Source organism: Channa argus, chromosome 4, assembly GCF_033026475.1.
Source record: "Channa argus isolate prfri chromosome 4, Channa argus male v1.0, whole genome shotgun sequence".
In the NCBI taxonomy this organism is placed as follows: domain Eukaryota; kingdom Metazoa; phylum Chordata; class Actinopteri; order Anabantiformes; family Channidae; genus Channa; species Channa argus.
In genome coordinates, this window is record NC_090200.1 from 12,192,789 (window position 1) to 12,217,538 (window position 24,750).

At 38.6% G+C, this 24,750-nt stretch overlaps 4 protein-coding genes across 4 annotated transcripts; 1 reads left to right on the forward strand and 3 right to left on the reverse strand.

The window, feature by feature from the left end:
* Nucleotides 1-2,147: 2,147 nt before the first annotated feature.
* LOC137126106 (cytochrome c oxidase subunit 5A, mitochondrial-like) lies at nucleotides 2,148-5,114 on the reverse strand. The gene is made up of 5 exons (XM_067502546.1): nucleotides 4,953-5,114; nucleotides 3,933-4,049; nucleotides 2,616-2,737; nucleotides 2,386-2,507; nucleotides 2,148-2,294 (listed from the first exon to the last, which is right to left on the reverse strand). Exons 1-4 carry the CDS (start codon nucleotides 5,023-5,025, stop codon nucleotides 2,394-2,396), a joined length of 426 nt encoding a protein of 141 aa, XP_067358647.1. The 5' UTR covers nucleotides 5,026-5,114; the 3' UTR covers nucleotides 2,148-2,294; nucleotides 2,386-2,393.
* Nucleotides 5,115-6,135: 1,021 nt separating this feature from the next.
* Nucleotides 6,136-6,723, reverse strand: LOC137125150 (ribonuclease P protein subunit p25-like protein). The gene has a single exon (XM_067500153.1). It carries the CDS (start codon nucleotides 6,721-6,723, stop codon nucleotides 6,136-6,138), a length of 588 nt encoding a protein of 195 aa, XP_067356254.1.
* Nucleotides 6,724-8,273: 1,550 nt separating this feature from the next.
* LOC137125151 (protein mono-ADP-ribosyltransferase PARP6-like) lies at nucleotides 8,274-15,136 on the reverse strand. The gene is made up of 22 exons (XM_067500154.1): nucleotides 15,101-15,136; nucleotides 14,398-14,475; nucleotides 13,820-13,914; nucleotides 13,664-13,724; nucleotides 13,481-13,571; nucleotides 13,333-13,399; nucleotides 13,085-13,234; nucleotides 12,851-12,992; nucleotides 12,569-12,700; nucleotides 10,714-10,809; nucleotides 10,514-10,606; nucleotides 10,315-10,440; nucleotides 10,142-10,207; nucleotides 9,984-10,051; nucleotides 9,837-9,885; nucleotides 9,577-9,689; nucleotides 9,397-9,469; nucleotides 9,170-9,239; nucleotides 8,990-9,069; nucleotides 8,826-8,889; nucleotides 8,659-8,743; nucleotides 8,274-8,553 (listed from the first exon to the last, which is right to left on the reverse strand). Exons 1-22 carry the CDS (start codon nucleotides 15,134-15,136, stop codon nucleotides 8,460-8,462), a joined length of 1,929 nt encoding a protein of 642 aa, XP_067356255.1. The 3' UTR covers nucleotides 8,274-8,459.
* A 2,875-nt stretch (nucleotides 15,137-18,011) lies between these two features.
* Nucleotides 18,012-24,534, forward strand: LOC137125676 (pyruvate kinase PKM-like). The gene is made up of 11 exons (XM_067501518.1): nucleotides 18,012-18,088; nucleotides 19,350-19,528; nucleotides 19,639-19,730; nucleotides 20,960-21,091; nucleotides 21,214-21,400; nucleotides 21,493-21,763; nucleotides 21,848-21,998; nucleotides 22,076-22,228; nucleotides 23,005-23,171; nucleotides 23,870-24,051; nucleotides 24,137-24,534. Exons 2-11 carry the CDS (start codon nucleotides 19,378-19,380, stop codon nucleotides 24,241-24,243), a joined length of 1,593 nt encoding a protein of 530 aa, XP_067357619.1. The 5' UTR covers nucleotides 18,012-18,088; nucleotides 19,350-19,377; the 3' UTR covers nucleotides 24,244-24,534.
* The last annotated feature ends 216 nt before the right edge of the window (nucleotides 24,535-24,750 follow it).

Consider the following 24,750-nt stretch of genomic DNA (forward strand, 5'->3'; position numbering starts at 1 on the left):
TTACCAAACGTTCAGTGAATTTCCAAAAGGGTCCAACATTAATTTCTACACGAGGTGTCACAATCAAATACTCTAGGCTATGGTAAATATGTGTTGTACTCTGACCTAATTGGCATTTAGCCTAAGTCAGTACGAACTTCCAGTTGCCAATTTAACACTGACTCGTAGGACTGATAGTTTTTACAGTCCAAAATAAATTTATGGAAAAATAAAAAGTATTGGCCTACACTTTGAAATGGGTTTTTGTAATACAATAAAAAAAATTGTGATAAAGAAAGTATAGCAGCGTGGCTGTTTTAAACTCTATGGAACAGACAAATAAGTTAAAATCTGATTCTAGATTTACAGCTGCTATGCTGGTAAAATACAATTTATTGTTAAATTAAATCTTTTTAAGGGATTTGGTAATTAACGTTTTTTTTTAAAACCTGAAACAAAGGAAACAAACTACGGTTCAATATGATAATCTATGAAGGATGTGAAGTTGTACTATAGGCCACGTTTTCATGATTTTATTTGCTGCATAAAAGTCTGCTTTTTATGAAATGAATAAATCCCATAAAAAGATGTATTTTGTGTATAGTCAATGGTTGACTGTATTTTAATTCTCTGCACCACAGAAATTCTGAAATCAGCCACATGGTGACATGGAGGTTTATTTTGAAGTGATCTGAAACCCACAGCTGTGAACTTAAACAAACTCAGCTCTAACTTGGAAAAAAGAAAACAACTGTGTACTTGGCATTTCTTAAAACATCCAATGTAATAAAATGTTGTTTGGTAGTTCCATTTCTCTTATAAAAAAGTTCAATTTACAGATATTGTCTCACATATATCTTCTTATATTTGGCATGTCATTAAGCAAAGAAAGTGTGAAAAAAGATATTACTTATTCTACAAAGATAATGTGAGTTGGCCTTGAAAATTTATTATTGTTAGCCCTAGAAAAGATTATAAACAAATGGATTATAGTGATGTTTCAATTTATTTTGTAATGAGCATCACATGACTTCATTTTGGAAAGTCATTGTGCCTGAATAGAGAATATCAGCACTCTGCAGTTTAGTAATACTCGGTACTAAATATGGACATGAAAAAGCAAGAAAGCTGTGTGTTAAAAAAATTAAATAATATTGTAGACAATCATGTCAAATGTAAAAGCAGATACCACCATCTCCAAGCAGGTTCCTGAATACAGTTGCAAACACAAGATAGTAAGGTTCACAGGACTGTAGTTCTAGGATGTGGCTGCAAGAGGAAAGAAAATCTAGCACAGAAAAAACAGGACAATAGTGTGTATTATTGACACAGACACAGGGACAAGCTGAAGTCCAAAATGTCCAAAGTCAATTAATATCAGAGCAAGTTTTTATAGAAACTCGCAGCAATTCTACAGCCACAAAGAAATAAAGCTTAAAAGAAAAAACTAAGAAGCTGTTTTGCAAGAATGTGGCACAGGCCATCTTCACTCTGTGCAGGGAATAATAAAATCTCGCTACCAAACAATCCCTTAGAAATTCACTGCCCAGTGTCAGAATGCTTTAATTTGCAGGTTATGAGTCATCCACCAGGATAATGTTGCAAAACACTCCGCTAAGAACCCAAGAATTGCTAGATATTGCACTATTCTGAAAAGGCTCTTTTAGACCTGATCTAAATCCTACTGAATATTCACAAGAAGTGCACTAACATGCAGTCTGGAGAACGTACCCTTCAAACCCGACTGAACCGTTGGAAAAAGGGTACCAACAAATTTCAATTAAAATATTACTAAAATCTGTATTCCCAAGTTAGCCTAAACTGCTAAACGCATATCCTGTTTTTGTCTTTGAAAAATAATTTTGTAATTAGCTTTTGCACCATTTCAGTTGAGTTGATAACATTACACCATTTGCCATTTCCACAAGTTTATTTCACCAGCATGTAAAATTTCCCTGAAATGAACAGATGAGATATAGACTGAACAAAGAACAATGATTTTACATTCATGTGAAAATGCTGCTCCCTGGTGGCAAATGACAGAAGAATGTCCAGACGCACGCAAACACACAACATGCACCAAGTGACTCTGTTAAAGCAACTTGTAAAGTATTGCTTGGGTAAGTAATCAGGCTATTTAAAATTTCCCAAAATACTTGTGACACTAATAAAGATACATTTTCCTTTATTATGTTCATCAATATTTTACAAGCAAAAGAACTTAATAAAGGCCAAATTAAATATCACACGTATTAGATGAGGCAAACATTTAAGTACAAGGGTTCTGTGTCCCGGGGAGATCCACCATGAGATATCTTTAAAGAATGAAAGAAAAAAAAGTTAAGACTGCCATCTTAAGACAAACATGAAAATAGGAGAACACATGGCTGATCAGATTTGTAATACCTATTCATTTACACTTTGTCAATCCCAAGCTCTTCAGGTGTGGAGATGCCAAGCTCATCTAATGTTGGCCGCAGCTCCTGGATCACGTACGGATAGATGTCTTTATGTGGACCAGCTTTGTCCTGAGGAAATAACCGATAGTAACATTCATTAATCATACCTTTATGAGCGATAACTACAAAGATTGAACATTCTCTAAATTATTATCCAAGAGCTGCCTCTTCCTTTACCTTCACTGCTTCCAAAATTCGAATAGCGCTGGCCAAGTCGTTTAACCTCCGACAGGCCTTCAGTGCTGCCTCAAGAATCTTTGGCTCAGGTACCAGATCATAACCAATCAGTGTGTTCATCCCTGAAAGCAATACATTTTTTTAATTGGAGACAAGAACTTCTATTATAAGTCACATTTCTTAGATTTCATTAATTGCCTACAAGGCAAAGCTGGTGGCAAAGGGCTGAGAAACATGTATAAATCCACAGATGAAAGCTATACAGTTTACCTGAGTAATATTTTCTACATGTGCACTAAAATAAAAAAAACAAACACATACAGCTACCAGCTTTTTAGCGAGTTACTTCCCCCAATAAATGTAACCAGACAGTTGTCCTGTAAAAGCAAATAAGCTTGGGACTAAGAGGAACACATAATGTATGGAAATCTTTTTTTTCCCCACATATAAAAATAAAAATTGAATCGTCACTTAATGGCACAAAGGCTTATAAACAAAATATAATGTAGACCAACCACATGTGCAACACTATAGTGAACCTACTGCTTTCATTGTTATGTAAGGTTCAACCACAAGAACTTCCTTTCCTCAAAGTTCACATCTTACCAACACTGACCTGATAACCTCTTCTTCTCTGTCTTGCAACTCAAACATATCATACACAAAGCACAAAACCAGTGCTTTTACCTCCTAGTGGGCATCCAAAAACAGCCCAACATAAAAAATAATAATAATTATAATTACAGGTGCAAATATAGTATGATACAGGAAGTAGAGTTTCAGTGACAAATGAATGCAATATTATCAGATGCATCTAGAAAGTAGATATTTTTAGAATGGTATCGAACATTCCTTTTTAGTATAACAACACTGAAGTAAAAAGTAGAGATAAGTACATACAATTACCAGAAACAAACTTGTACTTTTGTCAAAGAAGCAAAATTTCAAACAGATTAATATTTTTTTGCTTGATAACACTACATTTCATTACCAAAGCTCTCAACATTTGCTTTGTTCCATGGACAGAGTTACCACTTTCAAATGAATTTGAAGCATGTATTCTCACACACTGTATTAACCATCGACTAAGACTGACCAGATCAAGGTATCTAACGTCAGATCTACTGTTAAGTTTACATCTTATCTTAACATGGAAATCACCCAAAACTGTCTGTAGCATGATGAAAAGCTATTTAAGCCAGAGCTGGATGTTCAAAAAACTCTTAAGTGTTTATATATTTTGCTACGTTTTGAAGGTTTTATACCTTCAGTAATTCACTGTCAGCTTCTCTTCACAAACATTTTTCTTTTCTTTACCTTTTCTCAGCTCCCATGCATCAATGTCTGGCTTGTTAAAATAGGTGACCCAGCGGGCATCAAACTCCTCATCCGTCTCATTCTTTCCATGAGAGTAACACCTTGATGCCAAAAGAGCTGCACAAAAGAAATACACAATCTTTTGTTAGGTAATCTAACCGTAATAACAAAGAATCAAAAGTGGCACCTGGTGTCAGGTAATGCGGACGAGTAAAGGATACCTACACTGAGCGGAGTGGAAAAAGGACAAATGATGTTTGATAATGTAATGTAAGTGGATCACTGCCAAGGTCCTGACAAGACAAACCTGCTACACATTGCAGGTTGAGTAAACATTGACAAACAGGAAATTAATTTTTTAGACAATGGTGCATATAATTTATTTACGTAGCGCGAATCTGACATTCTGTATCTAGTGGATATCAATATTTGTTTTAATTCATTTCCGTAATAGATAACATTAAGGAAATACAGCACGAATTTAGCTATAGCATAACAACACAATAGTAACGCAAATTTTTCCCGATTGATGCTTTCTGCACCAACCATGACTTTACGTCCATAACACTAACTTTGCAATTAACTAGCCAGTTGACAACAGCAAAAGCAGGTGTCAACTAACCTAGTTAGCATGTTAGCCAAATGCACCGGCAGCAAAATCACAGGGCCTCAGTCTGAGCCTTCGACTGGGTCATGGCAAGGACACAGACGCCACCAAGGTACCCACCGGTAACAATGTTGGAGCAGCTCACACTCGAAATATGAAAGGTAACGATGCTTACGAATGTTTTCATATTTTGACTAAAACATCAACACGTTTGACAGTGAGGCATGTTTTTAAAAACGACAGTTACACTGGCTAAGCTAATCCCAGCTAGCTAGTACGTTCCACCCAATGTGCCGACAGCCACACTTCATTTCAGGTAGCTCAGTTACAACTTTGCACTGACCGTTTCTGAAGGTACAAAATGAAAACATTAAAAATAAAATATCAGAGGTAATATCACATTGAGAAAATACCTTGGCACCCCGGTTGCGTGCGGGTTAAACCGCGGAGACCGGAGACAGATAGTCGGACAGCAGCTCTGAACATGATGCGGACAGCTAGCTCACTATACGACCCGGCGAGGTCTAGCAGCAGGAACCTAGTCAGTCACGTAGTCAATCCCCTGCTGCGCATGTGCAAACCGCGGTTTGCGGTTGTACAGCGGTGCTTCCTTAAGCCACGCCCCCACCTTAAACCACACCCACAATCCACAATGGGCCAATGGAGCACCGAGACATCGCTGTTCCCCTTATTTACAACAACAACAACAACAACAACAACAATAATAATAATAATAATAATCAAACAATAACGTACACAACAAATGCATTATAGAGTGCACTAGTTTTCACAACTTTAGAATTCTTGCAGTGTTTAGTGTGTCTAACTAGGCCTTAAAGAAAATTATCCTGTTATATTAATGATTCTTTTAAACATACAAGTATGTAACTATAAAGTAACTATATGATTTTTATTTATCTTTTTTAAATCACTTAACTCTACTTTGCTAAACTTAAGACAATACATGTAAACATATGAGAAACAAAAAACAAAGAAAGAAATAAAGAAAGAGAGGCTGATCACATAAATTTGCTACCGTAATTTAATAATAGCATCTCTAAATATGCGGACTGAATATACAATGAAAAGAATAAGAATTTTATAGGAAGATGTATTGCTGACTTAAACTTCAAAATAAGCATATATTTGTCAAAAAACAATAACACCATTAAGTTAGGTCTTATGATCTATTATTATTCACATGAAATCTAAAAGAAGAAAGTCTATTAATGCAAAGGTTTTGTTTACATGTACAATGACAGTGCCCATCTATTTCTTGACCGCGCTTTGTCAACCTTTTTATATTACTAATAGGCTGCATTACTTTTATGGTGATTATTTATTTAGCTGCTATAATAAAAATTCGATCTCTTAACAAAGTTATAATGTGATACACAAAATTAAATTCTCAGTGAAGCTGAATGAAAGAATGTCATGCTTGGAGACAGAGGCAGTTAATTACTTTGGTAAATAAACATTAAAACATAAAAGTTCAGACATATTTACTTTTTTTGCCAAATGTGATAAAACAACCCAGTGATCAAGCCTACTATGTTATTTTTCTAATATTTCACAATATTGTCAGACTTTGGAAGTTCAGGTTGAACACACACTCCAGTCATCCCGACAAAGTCTCTTGGCTGTGTCTTGTGGGGAGGCACCGAGAGCAGGCCTACGTGTTGTACTACATCTCTCTGTGACTAAAGTAGGGGCACTCTGGGTTTCAGGGGGTTGGTATCCAGGCTCCTGGGGATCCAGAGGGTCCTTGGAGAGCAGGACAGAGATAGCAGGGACAGTCTTCTGCATGGTTACATCTGGTGCTCCCTGTTGTGAATTCTCCCAAACCTCATTCACTGTCTTGTAGTAGAGTTTGTTCAGCTGGTGCAACCCTCCTATTTTACGTTTCAGAATCTCCACACAGGTAATAGTCTTGGTGAGTCCCCTACCTGAGCCAGTGAACAACACCTGCCTCAGTGATGACCCATTGCTGTCTCGTCTCTCCTCTTGTAAGCGAGCTATTGCTAATCGCAGCAAATTATGAATCTTACTTCCTTCTTTTACTCGCATGTGCAGGACATCTGCTGCTAGGCAGGGTATGGGATAGGGGTTGCTTTCCTTTGTGCAGCTAAGTTTTGAAGATGCAGGCAGTAGACTGGGGATAAATGATGCTGGTTGAGGTTCCATTACAGTGCTGCTTGCATTATATGAACTTTTCAACTGACCCACGAATTTCGTAATTTCTTAGAAAGCAAGAAAATAACAGTGCAGGAAGCTGTTTCTGAGGCGACAGCCTTGGATTATTTGCATATCTCCTCTGAGGTTTAAAGCATATTTCTTGGATATTTGTATAAGAGATTAAAAACTGATCACCTTTGAATTCCAAACTTGTGACTTATCTTGATCTTCTTCCTTTCTTCTGTCCACACTGGATTTCCATTTTGTCTTTTGAGCGTAGAGATGACGAGGGCATTTCTTCTTCTAATTCCACTGATGTGAAGGAAAAGACGTCCTTGCTCTATTCAGAACTGAGGACAGCTGATGCCAACAAACACACATGAGGCTCAGAGAGAGACATGTAGAGCGGGACATAGTGCTCTTAAAGGAACATGCAATATTTTGTCTCAAGTCGAATACTTTGCTGGGTTTGGAGTAAAGCTTTTCTTAAATGCTTAAAGGCTCAGAGATTTTGTTTGTCCATGTGATTACTTAAATCATATGCATGAGTTATAAAATTTAACAAAGCATGTAGCTGGAAAGAAAATCTATGTTTATGCTGAATATATTGAATTAAATGTGTGTTTCTGTAGATATTGCACAAAAATGCAATGTCACTGGACTAAAGATACACAAAATTACAGTTATAGCAAATGCAACATACAAAGGGGTTTGTAAATCAACTTTCCCCCCTGCACTATCATCACAGAGCCATATGGTCCTTGAGAAATTTCTTCCTTTGGGCTATTACAGCAACTTCACAGTCTCCTCCCATCAGTCCTTCGCCTGCTGAGCTGACCCATTTTGTGCTGTGTTTGAACCAATAACATTTATTAGGAAAATCATACGGTATAAGTTTCAAAATTGCCAAACTTAGATAAAAATGGAAAAGTACTGTGAAACGTGCAGGGAAAGATCTGTGCCCAGATGCAAAGATAGTTGTTTTTGTTGTTGCTTTCTTAAGAAGAGGTCAGGTGGCAGCTGTGGGGCTCATATGGAAACAATATCCTATTATAATGGTGCATGCACCCCATGTTACTCACTGAGTCGGACAATTAGCACAGAGTCTCAGTGCTGTTGATATAGTTCTGCTTATTTTTGTTACTGGCTCCTGTAACACATCTGGTGTGCGCTGTGCCTGTTATAGTAAGCAGAAGGCCAGAAGACAAATGTCAACACCCAGATAATAAAACTTAAAAATTTGCAGTCTCCACATACATTATGAATATTCTAATATACCCAACTTTAGGGTTTTATTGGATCACTGATCAACAGACAGTATTGAAAAGGACCATATATTGAGATGGCTGGTTATGCCTCCATCTTGTGGTAGAACACGAATAATCCATAAACTAAAAAGCAATTAAAAAGTTGAGTTAAGGAAATAAACACACAACAAAACATTTAAATATGCAACAAAATCCCAAATACTCTAAAACTTTATTTAAAAATGTTTCACAAAATACATGCCTGCATAAGACTTACATTTATATTACATAAAAGTGTAAATTAAGGCTTTTACAGGTTCGTAAGTTGAAAATGTAATTTCTCTCAGGTTATTTTACTGTAACTCTTTGGCTGGTAAATTGATAAATATAACACCAATTGCTCGTTGTTATATTGATAATATTCATTTGTCAAAGAAATACAGAGTATTCTCAGTCCATGCTTTATTGCATGTGCGTTTGCATTTATTTTCTTTATCATCACAGCTTTGAAGCAATTACTTGTAAAATTTCCCTGTGGATCCTCGCTTCTTGAGTGTCGATGTGGACATCTCCCACCTGTCCATTTTCATATCTGAGAAAGACAAACGCTGTTCAGAAAATTCGAAAACTGGTGTGGAAACCTTTAATTGCACGGTTTTTGGTCAGTTACTTCTGTGCTAATTCATGTTTTACTTACACAAAGAGAAAACGTGTGCACACGTGATCAGATATTGGACACACCCAAATGTTTCCATGTTTCTGGAGATCTTTGGATGTTATGACTATAAGTACACGCAGACAACATTTAAAAACAGTTTATGTTAAATCAAGTCCCTTTGTTGCTCTATATTATTTCACATTTACCCTCACAGAGTGCAATGCAGTTCAGGTTCCTACTCTGCAGAAACCTTGCTTGCCCCAGCTCGTTCTAAAGCAAGGTGAGAAGACAGGATGAGGGAATGAAAAGGAGTTTACAGAGTTGTACAGAGTGCATCAAGGCAGAGAAATAATAAATGTGAATGATCTACCGTTTTGATTTTATTTATTCGGTTATATTTCTTCATAAGTTCTTCTTTGTTAGGTACTTGGTGTTGACCCTTCCCCATCTCTAAACAAACAGAATGGAAACTTGCTATAATCATTTATCTATGCAACGCATGCAGTTTATATAGATACTATAGGAACAGCGATAAACTGTGCATTCTCACCAGAATATCCAAATGATATGCTTGAGATGGGACTCAAATAGATGCCTTTCCCATATGCAGCTCCATGAAGCTAAAAAAGAAATGAAGTAAAATCTGCTAATAACTTCAATTTTCAAAGGTGTAAATGTATGTGTAACACTATTATCAGTGGAGGTTTCCATTGTGAAATAGGCAAACTCATATCTCAAGGGAAATTTTAGGGCCAGTGTGGTATATAAATAATTTACCTGTAATCTTGTGTAAGAGGCATTAACCAGTCCATTTCTCAAAATGGAGTGCCAGTTTTCAATCTGGGAGCCACTGAAAAGAATAGAAAACAGTGCCAAAGCTGAAACAAGCAAGGCTTTCTGTATGTAAGTGTTGAAATGAGGATTGTATTTTAGTGGCACGGGTCAAATTGTACTCACTGAAAAGCAAAGGTGCTGCCACAAAGTTTTCTGGCAGTTTGGAAACGAGCCTCTTTGGATGGAGGGCTGCTGATCAATAGGAACTGATGGGGAGTGCGCATAAACTTAAGCTGCTATAATGCAACAAATGATATGAATGGTAGTGTGAGTAACAACAAAATTCAACCAGTATGAAATGTATGATCTAATGCTAGTAATTATTGTAAAACTGTCTTAATGCATTATGTAATGCAAGATTGTAGTAAACTGCTCTATCGTACCCTGTTCAGTGGAAGCTTGACAATGTGGGACCTGTTGCTTGCTAAAATCCTGTTTTTAAACGTAGAAAAACAAACCTGCATATGAATCTAAATACATTCTGACAATACGAATAATAAATAAAATCTATATTAGGCTGTGTCGCTCACCACTGTAGTAAGGGATAAGCGAGAGGGTCTGTCTTATCCATCTGCCTTTTTATTTCCACGTATGGACCCTGGAAATGAGGAGACATCAGGAACCCATTCAACAGGTTTCATATTATTCTCTGACAAAAAAGATCAGCATTTATTTTAAGATTAGCCACCTGTGCCATTGTCCTGATTAACAAGATACTGTTGAGAGCTTTTTGCAGCCTGTCATAGCTCTTTCTCTGTAACAATAAAACAATGTATGATTGTGTCAGAGAAAAAAACATGCTGAATACTCAATGACAGATAAAGCCAGTATTACTGTAGGTTTGATGGGTTAAGCTGACACCTTAGGACTAAAGGCCAGGGATTTGGGGTTGTATGGATCAACAACAGAAGGGTACGGTTCAAATATGAGGCTCTTGCGTGAAGACTGAAGAGCAGCTCTGCACATGGCCACCAGCAAGTCAACCACCTGAAAAAACAGAGATTACTAAATGTATTATGATTACTCCTACTGTGTATTCTAGTGTGCATATGTTACCAACCTCTGCACCAGTGGCAACGTCTTCTGTAGCTTCAGACATAACTCCCAATGTATAAAAGGAAAAGACACATAGCTCCCTGGTGCAAACTGCAGGCTACAATCAGGCCAAACAGAACACATATCGTATGTTAAGTGTTTGCAGTCAGGTGCTAAGACATTAAGATAAGAAATTACAAAAAATTTCTTGGTGACAGCTCGTACCTTAAACATAGGTCCGCTCTGAAACACATGCCGCTCGTCACACACCACACAGTATTCATTCAGCGTGGGAAGTCTTTGCTCAGCATACCTCATTATCTGTGTGCACAATGAAGAACATTAACAACACGGTCAGTGGTTCGACTCCCATTCCAAAGTGTCCTTGGGCAAGGCACTGAAACCCAAGTTGCTCCTGATGGGTGAGGTAAGCTCCTTGCACAGTAGCTGCCGCCATCGATGTGTGAATGGGTGAATGACAAGCAACATTGTAAAGCGCTTCGGTTAAAAGTACAATAAATACGTAAGTCTCTTGGTAAAATCACACTAATAATGAAGAATAACAATTTCATTTCATTTTTATATTCCAATTCTTGTTGATTCTTTCACTAAAGAAAAGGTCTCAGAAACACAGAGGTCAAAAACTGAGCTTACAAATAATAATAACAACAACAACATTATCATAATAATAAGAGATGTGCTTTGTCTCTCAAATTTACATATTTTGTGCTTATCTCTCTCTTCCCCTGCCTTTTATAACTGGCCCCTTTCTCTGTTGCCCCTCACTCCTGCCAAAGTGTATTTAAATACAAAAGATTAATATAAATAATCTTTACTTCATCATTTTCCATTTGAATTTTATGAAATGTCTCAAACAGTATATAAATGTAACCAAAATTTGGTTTATTCAATAATATATTTATACAATAGGCTACGCTAGGAAGATGAACCTTCACCCTAGTCTGAGGCCCAGAGTGCTCTGGAACAGGTTTTCAAAAAGGATGTCTCTGTACATTGCTGCATTCGTCTTTCCCTCAATCCTGACTAGTCTCCCAGCTCCTGCCGCTGAAAAAAACCCCTATAGCATGATGCTGCTACCACCATGCTTTACTGTAGCGAAGGCATTGGCCAGGTGGTGAGTGGTGCCTTGTTTCCTCCAGAAATGACACTTGGGATTCAGGCCAAAGAGTTCAATCTATGTGACATCAGAGTAGAGAATTGTTTCTCATGGTCTGAGAGTCTTTCAGGCCGGCTGTCATATGCCTTTTACTGAGGAGGGGTTTTTGTCTGGCCACTCTTCGTACAGGCCTGATTGGTGGAGTGCTGCAGAGATGGTTGTTCTGGAAAGTTCTCCTCTCTCCATTGAGAAATGCTGGAGCTCTTTCAGAGTGACCATCAGGTTCTTGGTCACCACCCTGACTAAGGCCCTTCTCACTCGATAATGTAGTTTGGCTGGCCGGCCCGCTCTAGGAAGATTTCTCAAATGTATTAACTCTGATAGACTTTCTGAAAACTAGGGATTGTCCCCACCACTCGCTCAGTTTTTTTTTAAATAGACAGGATATTTGAGTGAGGAAAATCCCACACCAGCTCAGCCTCAGGACAAAAGTCCTAAAAAAGGACTGTTTGTGACACAGCCATCATCACAAACAGCCACTGTTTAATGTAGCACAGCTGCATAGAAGCTGTTTGTCAGATGATGTCTAAGAATAAAGATAATACTTCATGTGTATGAAAGGCTAAAAATTACAAGCAGGCTGTTAGTAAAACTTTCTAGTTACAGTACTTGTATCAGCTTTGGTGTATTCAGCTGCCTGTCTGATTTCTTGATGAAAACCAGCAACAAGGGTAATAATATGCTCATATAAGAGAGTTGGTTGTCCTGGAATTCTGAAATATCTTTGTAGCACTGAAGTAGAGTTATACATAGATGAGTTTTGATATATGTGCTGAAGAAGAAATACTGACGTGTGAACTTTTCATTGAGTGCCACACTAAATCACTGATGTCACCACTAGTTGTCAGTATATGCAGGTTTATGTGATTTGCTGCAAATTACTAGCTTTATCATTTGCTTTACCTGCACCAAGAGGCCATGCTGCAGAGTTGGGGTGGTCTTACAGTGCCTGATGGCCTGTGAGGAGAAAAGCAGCTCTAACAGCTGCTTGGTACTAAGCTGTGCTGGTGACTTCACCGCTGACACCACTACCCTCTGTGGAAGAAAAGAAACCCTTTTACTACACAGAACTTAGGGACAGAAATAACTTGAAAATTCTTTTGAAAACACATCAGCAACTGGGTGAAAGCCAGAGAACTGTATTTAGAAATATATACTGAGTTCAACTGAAGAGGGAGTCCTCACCTTTCCACTGGGTGTGTAGGTGAAAAGCTCTCCGGTGGGATTCTTGATGGAATAGGAGGTTGTATGGTTTGAGAAACGGTTCAGTTTCATGGCTGGAAGAATGATTCTCCTTCCCACAACGGGGTCCTGGAGCTCATTTGACCTGCTCACATTGAGTGGGGAAGACGTTAATAAATATTCCAGAAGTCATTCAGTCAAAAATAAAAAAGCTGAATTAATCGAATCATTAGATACTTTGATAGCGGCAGCCAGATGCTGAGTCTTGCACGAAATTTCTTGATAGTTCCACCTGGTTTGAACCAGCTGTGTCTTTGCTTTGGTCGGACTACAGTGTTCTTGATTGTCAGATTTTTCCACTGCTGAGATATGAAATCTGTTAGAATTCTGGGGAACAGAAAGAGCAGAGACAGTTATGTTAATAAAGAGGATAAAACCTAAAACAGTAGATCAATGTTGAAGGGTCCAACATTAACTTAACTCACTTCTGTAGTTGTTTTCCACGATTGAAATGATCCTTGTTTGATGGTTGAAAGACTTCAACTGAAGGCACTGTAGTGAGAAACATCAGTCACTGTGATGCCATATTAATCAACAATAAGTTGTATTTGTGGCAGGGTTGTTGATGCTCACCAGGTCCATCCAGATACTGAGAGACAGAAAAGTGCAGACGGATAATGATGGGCTCACGTGGATTAATCCTCCAGGCCTTGGCTACCTCCTCCTGAGCCCACCAAACAATGTCATAATCAAGCCCACATGTCATGAGAGCAACCTCGTTTTACCTAAATCAAAGGAATTTTTAGTGTAACTTACCTCCAAAATATTGGAATTAATGTTTAGGTCAATGTCTACACAATCAATCGAGCCATATTCCCTATGTGGAAGACAAGGAAGAAAGGTTTCAATAATGCAGAAAAGTGATCCCTTCATCTTATCGCAATGAATAAGAGAATATTTTCTGACTTTTACCTGACACAGACTGCAGAGTCTGAATACAAAGTCCTGACTGCCTCAATGTCTGTTTCCAGCTGGGGGTGGTGATGCAGGTCAGTAGCACAGCTCTCCTGCCGAGACAACACACTTACCTTATGGTCCAAACAGCTCAGCACCACAGGGGGCTGAAGGATTAAACCACTTACAGGTTTCTACAGCAATGACTGAGCAGGAGTTTCTTTAGTTATAGAACATAGGTAAAACTTTATCCTATTGCCCTCAGTGCATATTTATAGTACATAAACACTAACTAACAGAATATAATGTAATGTTTTATGTATCTGTGTAACTCCTGTGAAGCATCATGAATTTGATGATTTAGCATTTTAAAGTTTTTTTTAATCCTATTATATTGATTAATAAAGGGTTTCGAGGAAAGTGTTTATTCCTTAATAGACACTTCTCTGTTTGTGAATGAGATTCACACAGTGCAAACATTTTACCATTAAAGCATTCAGCAACATACTGTATGATCACCTGTGCTTTGGAATAATCAATTTATAGGCATTAAAAATCCACTGTGCTCATAATAAAATTCTGAAAATGGTGTTTACAGCTATTCCACACAGGTTCTCCTCTGGTTCACTGTCCTCATCAGTTTGGGCCTCTCTCCACCGCTGGCACTCTGTATCCTGTTGGGTTAATGGGAAACGCTGTCAATGAAATGGCCCTCCTATTCACAGTGCTTCTGTCCAGCCAAACTAGACTGTAAACAAATAAACTACCAAGAGACTGCTACTGAATTTACCATATTTATTCAGAGGATATTATTATACATCAACTGTAGAAATTAGCGTTTTATTACAACACAGTTCAAACAGTATGTATAATGATGTCTAGCAAACGGAACTTTTTTCAGTGTCATTGAATCTGCCAAGTATTTATTTAACTGAGTAAAAATTGATATTCAATATAATATCACAGAAGTCTTAGAAAACCAGAAAATATTTACATTTTTAATCAGAGTGGAAGATGGAAACAGTGAATTCATTTCTAGTCAACATATTAGTCCACATTTGTCCTTTCAGCTTATCCCAAGAGTTCAGGGTCGGCACAGCGGATCATTTGTCCGCACGTTGATTTGGCACAGTTTTTACGCCGGATGCACTTCCTGACTCAACCCTCCCCAATTTCAACCGGATTTGGGAACGGCACTGCGCGGCTGGGGATCGGGATGGCCTGTTGGGGGTTCAGCGTCTTGCCCAGAGACACTTCGACATAGGTTCGGGAAGAGCGGGGCGCCTACCGCCACCATACCAACTGAGCCCCTAATCCATTGATGACTGCATCCATTTCAATTCTAAACTAAGAGAGGTTTGCTACCTGGCAAAGCACACAACAAACTGCCACTATAACACAGCCACACAATGAGAGGTTAGAAATAAAACATATGGATATGTGAAGGAAATCGGGGACTTCTTGACTCACCATGCGTTCGCTTCGTAAGGACGTCTTCATCAGCAACAATCTGCTCTGCTCACTACACTGTGACTGACCCAATTAAACACCAAAAGAAAAAAGTCGGTATGTGACTTCATTAAAGAAGAAGAACAGCCTTTATTGTCATTGGGTACATATACACATACATGTTAAAATGAAATTCTTTCTCTGCATTTAACCCGGGGGGTGGGGGGAGGGCTCTATGCATTGAGCTATAAGGCTAAGGCTATAAACATGTGCTTGTACTTTCTTCATAATTTAAACGATATTTTGTGAGCAGGACCATATTCATTTGCCTCCTTCTTTCTTAGTAAAAAAAATTACAAAACCACAAAATTAACCTCTTACCTTTCCTTTATGAGGTAAAGTTTGGGGAGTTTCCACATGAGCAAAAACAAACACCTTAAAAAGTCCATATATGATCCTGAGACGCCAAAACAAAAGCTCCTGTGAGGACGCTGGGCTCTATGTGCATGCTGTCCTCTCCATGGAAGTCCCTACATGTTTAGACTCAGACTTTAGTTTCACATGATTGGCTGCAGATCAGATACTGACGGCCTAAACAGCTGGTTCAGAGTCATGAGATGCTGAGGATCGAACCTGCAGCTTTGAGACCGTTTTTGCATCCTTTTTTCCTTGCATACTTACAGCATCTTTGTCCCATGGATGTGATATAGCTGTCACGAATTTAAATTTTTATAATAAGAGGAAAACCCAAACAAATCCACAAATCATATTGTCTTCAGTTCCAATTCCACAAAATGCCAGGCTTTTGAATCTGTTGTAGGACAGTGAAGAGAACAAAGATCACTGGCATTTACAGTATAAGTCTTCCTGTCTGTCTTGTGCGTCTGACCTTAATCTGCAGTTAGCCTTGTTAGCAGTCACCTGCTGCTCTGCAGTCTGACCAGATTAGACCTGACTAGGCTGCAAACATCTTCTCAACAAGTGTTTTCCTCAGAATAAGAATGTCTTCATCAAAGTGGGTGGGCAAAATATCATAAATCATACTTTACTGTAAGTAAACTGTATACTGCCATTTTTCAGGATGTTCACAAACATCCAACCAGCAAAACACAAAGCAACAGAACTTTTTATGTGATTTAAATCAAGGAGTCTTAAACACAACATGCAGAACAATAAAGATTGTATGTGTTGCTTATATAACCTCCGTCTTATTTGTTAGGCCCACAAGATAAATACGGTTTACAATATTCAGATTTCCCCCCAAATTAAAACTATACAGTATCTAGAGTTGATAACATTCACAACTGACAAAACATCAGGTTGTAAATTGAAAATGTTACTTCATCAAAATTCATCTACTAGATTAATGCAAGAATTGTCCTTTTTAAAAGTCCTTTCATTAAAACTGTACAAACTATTTTTTTCACAATTTATACTTTGTTTGATGAATTTATTTATAATTATTAAGTGACAGTTTTTTAAGAAATGCATACATACTCATTTATTTTGTTTTACATTTTTAGTCCAAACATATTACAGACTAAAATCTTTTCACACTTAATGTTCAACATCAGTTTAGCTGAACAGGACGAAGATGAATGTCAGTTTGGAGTCAAGTTTCCACCTATTCAGGGATCATTGTATGGGATGTATTGTAGAATGTCTTTATTTTTACTTTGTTAAAAAGCTTTGTTACATGTTGTTGTTTTTTTTTTTTTTATTCTTGGGATTTCTGATTTCTCTTTTCTGATCAGGTTATCAAAACTTTGTAAAGTTTTGGTTAAAAATTGAGAAAACCAGGAAAATCTTAGATCTGTAAAAAAGATAGTAAAAGATAGTAGCAACTTAGGAGAGTGGCCTTTGTGTACACGCTGAACAAGCCAGTAGGTGGAGTGGGATTGGTGAGGTACATTCAGTTCCTAACATGCTGCCCATGCTACATAGAGCCCAGCATCATACATACATGCATACATACATGCATACATACATACATACATACATACATACATACATACATACATACAGAGGTGTAGAATAAGAAATACTACCTCTTTAAATTCTTTACTCAAGTTTGAACACTAAGTACACACTTAGAATTTTACTGAAAGGGCAAAAGCCCAAGTACTAAGAAAATCATGCAGTATTGATTGCTGTATTGTCAGGTGCAGTATATTTTTTGTCTCCTCTGAATGCATTTGACAAACCTTCAAAGATTAAAAATCAAATAGCAATAGAAATTAGGAAAGAAAAAAATGCATTACTTAAAATTTGGGTTAAACGGCAAAATCTGGTGTGGAACAGTAACAGCAGTTGGTAAAAGTGGAGTTCAGTTCAACCACTTCATATACTGATGGGTGATTAATACATAATAATATAATTTAGTAGTTGATTATATTCTGATAAAAACATACACCTGCAAAATGTAACTAGCAACTAAAGTTTTCAAATAATCGTATTGGGGTAGTGTGGTAAAAAGTAACATTAAACAAAAAAACTCCGGTAAAGTACAAATATTAATGTTCATGAATTGATCGATTAATCGTATTGTAATTACATATAAACCAATCACCATGCATTGACTTCGCTTATAATTTAACGGAAAAACAGGCTCACGTTTAAGTGTTAAAACATCAGAGGAGACGTGTGTGATGTGCTGAATCTTTCACACGATCACGCTGAACGTTTACCTTCCTTCATTCTCACGCATTCCGCCTTTAATGTCGCGGTCTATTTCACGTGTTTGCGCAGGAAAGTAGTCCCGGTTAGTGGGGGTGTGGGGGGGCATAAAAACGGTCGCTCCAGCAGAACCAGTGGCGCCCTGCGAAGTTCTCCCAGTAGGTGAGTGTCAGCAAAGAAATTACCGTAACAGAGACCAAGGAGAGAGGAGATTTTATCTTAGTGGTGCTTGAATCTGCTAAGTTTAAAGAAAAAATGTTTTCATTTCATGGTGGAAAAAAGATTTGACAGTAGAATTGGATCTCATACTGTGTTAACAATTACGTGTTGACATTATATTTGTATTATTATTGAACACAATATTTTTTGCATAAACGTAATTGTGTATATACAGACCTCAAATAAGTTACTCTGTGATGATATAGTAAAGGTACCGTATGTGGCTCTAACCTTTATCCATTATTTGCACAAGTTTTATATATATTCGACCCTCTGTTCTAATTATTGTGTTGCTGCAATGCTGGCTTTCTCTCCGTGTTCTGTCTGAACATTGACACTCTAGAGGTCATTTGGTGCAAAAAATGATAGTTAAAAGATTTTTTATTGTAATTTGTTGCTTCAATTATTACACTAACCTGTTGTGGACTTATTCAGAAATACCTGAAAGGTGGCGGAAATATGTTATATAAAACAATCTCATCTCATGTCCCTTTACACTGTGTTGTTTGTTTTAATGACAGTGTTTCTGCAGTCTGTAAATATTAGGTGAATACTTGGGACAGTAATGGTGTCTGGACACAAACACACAGGCCAAAGGCACACACACATACATTTCCATGCACTGACTGACACCACACATTTGTGCTGTTGTATTCTCCATTGTAGTAGATTGTAAGATGAATGCTGATAACTCTGCCTTGTCCTTTAATTTGCATTCTTTTTGGAAAAGTAATACTTTTAGCTTTCTGGAGTGGTTCTTTGTGTATGACTCACCTTTAGCCTCGGACAGAAGTGACCAGCTCCTCTTCTTTAGCTGCACATAGTCTCCCATTGGAATGTAGGAGACTATGTGCAGTCAGACAGGCACATACTGTCTTTGTTGTTTTTTGCACCGGCTGTTCGGTCACCTTACACAGCCACTCTGCACTGACTTAAAATTAATCCGTGGAAAGATCACACTTTATTATAAGTCTGCACTTCTCTATTCAACTAATTAACTGAATCTTATTTTAACTTCCTTCCTAATGTCTGGTTTCGTTTCCTTGCCTTATTTTGTGATGATGTGTTGCCTTTTTCGAGCTTAATTTGCAACTTGCTGGTTTAAAGGGAAGCCACTGTGTCCATGTATTAACCTGTTTTAACTGGACTGGTCTTTTTTCTTTGTGATACCTCCACTTCTTATGTTTCCTTCTTGTTTCCCCAGGTTGTTTCCTGCAGACACTGATCCAGCCATGTCGAAGCCTAAGGATTCAGGATCTTCCATCATCCACTCCCAGCAGCTGCATGCTGCCATGGCAGACACTTTCATTGAGCACATGTCTCTGCTGGACATTGATTCTGAGCCTGCTGTATCTCGCAACACTGGCATCATCTGCACAATTGGTCAGACAGTTCCAGACCCTTTTTTTTTTTTTTATTATTATTAACCCTCCACAGAACCTAACTGACATTGAAACATCCATCTCTCCCTATTCATCTATGTGTCAATGTAGGACCTGCCTCCCGATCTGTGGAGATGGCCAAGGAAATGATCAAGGCTGGGATGAACATCGCAAGAATGAACTTCTCTCATGGTACCCACGAGGTGGGTGAAGGATAGTTTGTGATTAATTTGTGCATCTCTTTACTCAAACTTTTGCAAATTGCAAATGTCAACGTCACAACGGTTATTTTACCATCAGCTTTCAACAACAAAACACCTGCTGTGACACCCCTGATTAGGGCACAGCCAACAGCGCAACATGCTTGAGAGTTTAAAGCCAGACACAGCAGAGCAGCGGCAGTTTCGTTGCCCTCTACCAGCGCTTTACCCTTTACAGCTGCAACAGTATGACATTACTTGTGGTTGTAATGTGATCTTTGAGCTTGTCCTTGCCCCTTCAGTGCTGGGTCTGTGTTGTAACTTGTGATTTAGCGAGCCAGTTGTAACAAGGCCAAATCTTTGACCGACCTTATGCTGCTAACCCCTCGCCTTTAAAAGTCATGCCTTTTTACTTTTTTCCCTGTCACCTGAGTGCACGAGCTGTCAAATCTATCACTGGCTGTACTATGGGCACTCATGGTTGACATTTGGATCCTCAAAGGTTAACTGCAGTGATTTTCTTACAATGTAACTCAACTCTTAAAGTGACTTCTGAGTTGTCTGTGCATTGGTGATTGGCTATAGCTCTGTTTTGCTAACTAATGGAAATCCTAGGTTTTTAACAACAACAAAATAATAGTGATTATCATTATCACTTGGAAAAATCACCAAAAGCTAGAAATATCATTTATTATGAGAAGAGCAAAAATAAATTTGACCTCATATCATTTGTGTGTCAGTTGTCAGTGCAGCTATAAATAGGTTTTCTGTGAGACTCAGCCTCACAGTAACAGCACGAGCAGGAGGCACATAGGAAAATCAGTGAGGCCGTCATTATTGACTGAATACATCCATCAGTGACTTTCTTATTCTATTTTTGCATGTAGTATGTATTTCAGAGATCCATAGTCATAGACAGGCAGTGTAGTAGCTCTGCACATTTATCACATTAAGTAGAAAATTTGGAAAAAGTGTAGTGCTGTGTACAGCTATTTCTGTGCACTGAAGCAGAACAATGCAATGTGCTAAAAATGGGCTGCAGTTGTCACTCAAGATTTACTAAATATGATTATGTAGAAAGTGCCATGATGTAAGTGTGACTGCTTGACCAATTTTATCCACCTGTTGCTGTACAAACTTAAATTTAACTTCTTGAGAACTTAATGAACAAATAGAAACAAAGAATTAAAAAAAAAAAAATACTAATGTAATACTTTTTAATTGACATACAGTACCATGCTGAGACCATCAAGAATGTCCGTGATGCAGCTGAGAGCTTCGTACCTGGATCTGTTGACTATAGACCAGTGGCAATTGCTCTGGACACAAAGGGACCAGAAATCAGGACTGGACTTATCAAGGGCGTGAGTTCTTGCCACGTTACTAGGGCTCTGAGGAGGCTGTTTTTTTAATTTGCTGCATAAATTATTGTACAAAGTGGTAATTTTCAGTGTGAAAATCAATACACTTTATTGGCCTCGTTTAGAGTGGCACCGCAGAGGTTGAGCTGAAGAAGGGTGAGACTATCAAGGTCACACTAAACGACGAGTACAAGGAAAAATGTGACGATAAAATTCTGTGGCTCGACTACAAGAACATCACCAAGGTCGTGCAGGTGGGAAGCCATATCTATGTTGATGATGGCCTGATTTCCCTCAAGGTTAAAGAAATTTGTAAGTATACCTAATTGTTCCATCTCCATCTTGTCCAAGTTTGATTGTTTATTTGTGGGCTTAATTTTTCTTTTAATTCTTTGTGTCCTAAGGTAACGACCACCTGGTGTGTGAGATTGAAAATGGTGGTCTGCTAGGCAGCAAGAAGGGTGTCAACCTGCCTGGAGCTGCTGTTGACCTGCCTGCTGTGTCAGAGAAGGACATTCAGGACCTGCAATTTGGCGTAGAGCAGGGTGTTGACATGGTCTTTGCCTCCTTCATCCGCAAGGCTGCTGATGTTCACGCTGTCAGGAAAGTGCTGGGTGAGAAGGGCAAAGACATTAAGATCATCAGCAAGCTGGAGAACCACGAGGGTGTGCGCAGGTGGCTGAATTATGAGTGAACACAGTTAAATCTGTACAGATCAGAAGCTTAGGATATTTGTAACTGTTTGTTTTTGTCTGATAGATTCGATGAGATCCTGGAAGCTAGTGATGGCATCATGGTTGCCCGTGGAGACCTAGGCATTGAAATCCCCACAGAGAAGGTCTTCCTTGCCCAGAAGATGATGACTGGCAGGTGCAACAGGATTGGCAAGCCCATCATCTGTGCCACACAGGTCAGTGACACCTTGGCTGAAAACACAAACTCTATCACAGTATGTGTGCAAATGTAAATGATATGTTTCCTCCACAGATGTTGGAAAGCATGACCAAGAAGCCTCGCCCTACTCGTGCTGAGGCCAGTGATGTAGCCAATGCGGTTCTGGACGGCAATGACTGCATCATGCTGAGCGGTGAGACTGCCAAGGGAGACTATCCCCTGGAGGCTGTGCGCACACAGCACTTGGTAGGAGCCTTCCAGTTACCTCAGTGCTGCTATATGTTCACTGAATGGGCAATGTTAAAACCTGTAACAGTGTTTTTGCAGTAACTTATGCACTATTCACTACATTTAAAGTGTGCAGATGTAGATGTATTTTTTCTTTGTTAAAGCTTTATGGGCACATGCTCTCTGTTTGTGGATACATTTGTTTATGAAGCTTCTTTTCACACTTAAAATAGAAAGAATGGCTTTGATGTAGTGGCCATGAAAACCCCAAGAACAGTTCAAGGATACATTTAAAAAACTAACAATAAAGTGTGAGCTCCATTTCCGTGCAACAGTAAATACAAATAGAACAAGCACTTGAAAGGCAGGAATCTTTGTGTTTGTAATGGGTGATATATTTTGTAGATCATATGAGGAAAAGTCCCTTTTGTCAACACATAAATAATATCCACTTGGATTTTACTAACAGCTTGTTTAGTATGTGTTGTATGCCTGTTGCATCACTTCGTCAATCATCTGCTACTACAGAACTCTCTTTGTCTCTTGCATTGTGCTTTAACTGTGTGGCCATGTTTCTCAATTAGTCTGAGAGTCTGCACAGCAACAGTTCCAGGACATGAACTACTGGTGGCTGTTGCTTAGCGTCATGTCTCAGTGTGCTTTCAGGTATAAAGACGTCTGCATTAAGATTAAGTGTCCTTTGTTCTGTCCTTTTTAAAATACAAACTAACTACTTGTAAAAACAAATTGTGTGACTGTAGCCTGACGTTACATTTCTATTTTCACATGTTCAGATTGCCCGTGAAGCAGAGGCAGCAATGTTCCACAGGCAGATGTTTGAGGAGCTGCGGCGCATCTCTCATCTGACCCGTGACCCCACTGAGACTGTTGCTATTGGAACTGTTGAGGCTTCCTTTAAGTGTTGTGCCACCGCCATCATTGTGCTCACAAAGTCTGGCAGGTGAGAACTTTAGACATCCACATCTTGTAAATGTTGTGAGCAAAGAAACTGGTGCATTTCAATATCTCTCAACCTTCATGACAGACACCCACGGCACATACAGAGTGTGCCAACTTTCACTGCACCACTTGTGACCTTTTGAGATCTGAACCCTGACATTTTACAAGTTAATTTTAACTCCCGATTCATTCCTCTCCATTTGGGAATTCATCGTCATAAGACATGATACAGAAGTCGTTCCGCTGTCAGCTGGGTGGATTTCGTAATAATAATGACTTTAATTGATATATTTCAGTATTAACAATCACATGACAACTTGTATTTAAACCAGATGCTCATAAGTGATGAACCCACAATTCACGTTGATGGAGCATTAGAGCATTTCTTATTTCTAACATTTTCTGGCTTAAAACTTCTGTACTCTTCTTTGTTGAATTATAGCATTATTTTCAGCCGCAGCATGCAGCTATTTTTAGCAGAAATCCCATTGCACACAACCTGCATTACTACAGCTAACAAAGGCAGCGAGCACCGTGGAACATTTAGCAGCTATAGAGCAGGAAATTTATCTCAGGGAGTGGTAGAAATAGAGGTAAAGAGTTTGATTTACCAAATATTTTGGTTTCTGCAAATCAGTGTTGCTGTTAAAATGTTTTCAGCTCTATTTCTTTAAAATATATTACACCTGTCTTCTTTAGGTCTGCTCACTTACTGTCAAGGTACAGGCCCCGTGCCCCCATTATTGCCGTGACTCGCTGTGGCCAGGCTGCCCGCCAGGCTCACTTGTACCGCGGTGTCTATCCTGTGCTCTACACCAAGCCTGCCAGCGACGTCTGGGCAGAGGACGTTGACCTACGTGTGAACTTTGCCCTGGACGTTGGTGAGTCTTTGTGCATAAAATTGTTTAGGGCGAATGTTGTTCATCTACAGGACTCACTCAGCAGCTCTATGTTCTCTTCCTTCAGGCAAGCACCACAAATTCTTCAAGTCTGGTGATGTGGCCCTTGTTGTGACCGGCTGGCGCCCAGGCTCTGGTTACACCAACACCATGAGGGTTGTGCTGGTACCTTGAACTTTACAAGAGGACACTAGTAACAGCTCCCCCTCCCTTCTCCATTGACCTGCCTCCCCAAATGTTGGACTTCTCTTTACTGAAAGTCATAACGAGTTCACTCCTCCCCAGGACTTTTGACAGTGTCATTTACAACCAGTAACTCCTTGATTCCTGTCATTAATATGTGCAATTTAGTCTCTAAATCCTGCTGCCAAACACTAAACCTAAAATCTTTTGGTGGACATTTATGTGTCACATATTTGCCGACTGTTTCCACAGAAAAATAAATGTATTTCTAAGTACTATAACGTATCTTTTGTCATTTCCTTTGTTTGTGGTTGGTACCATGATCAGTTGCAGAAGTTTGCTGTAACTGTCTCCTCTAGTACTTTTACTTACTGTATGCTTTGGAACATAGTCCTTTTGAGTGTATTTGAGGATTTCTCCATTGTGATATCGCTAATTCTGAATACTTATCCATTACAATCAGTGTTATAGTTAACGATAACAGTTTTTTAGTATATT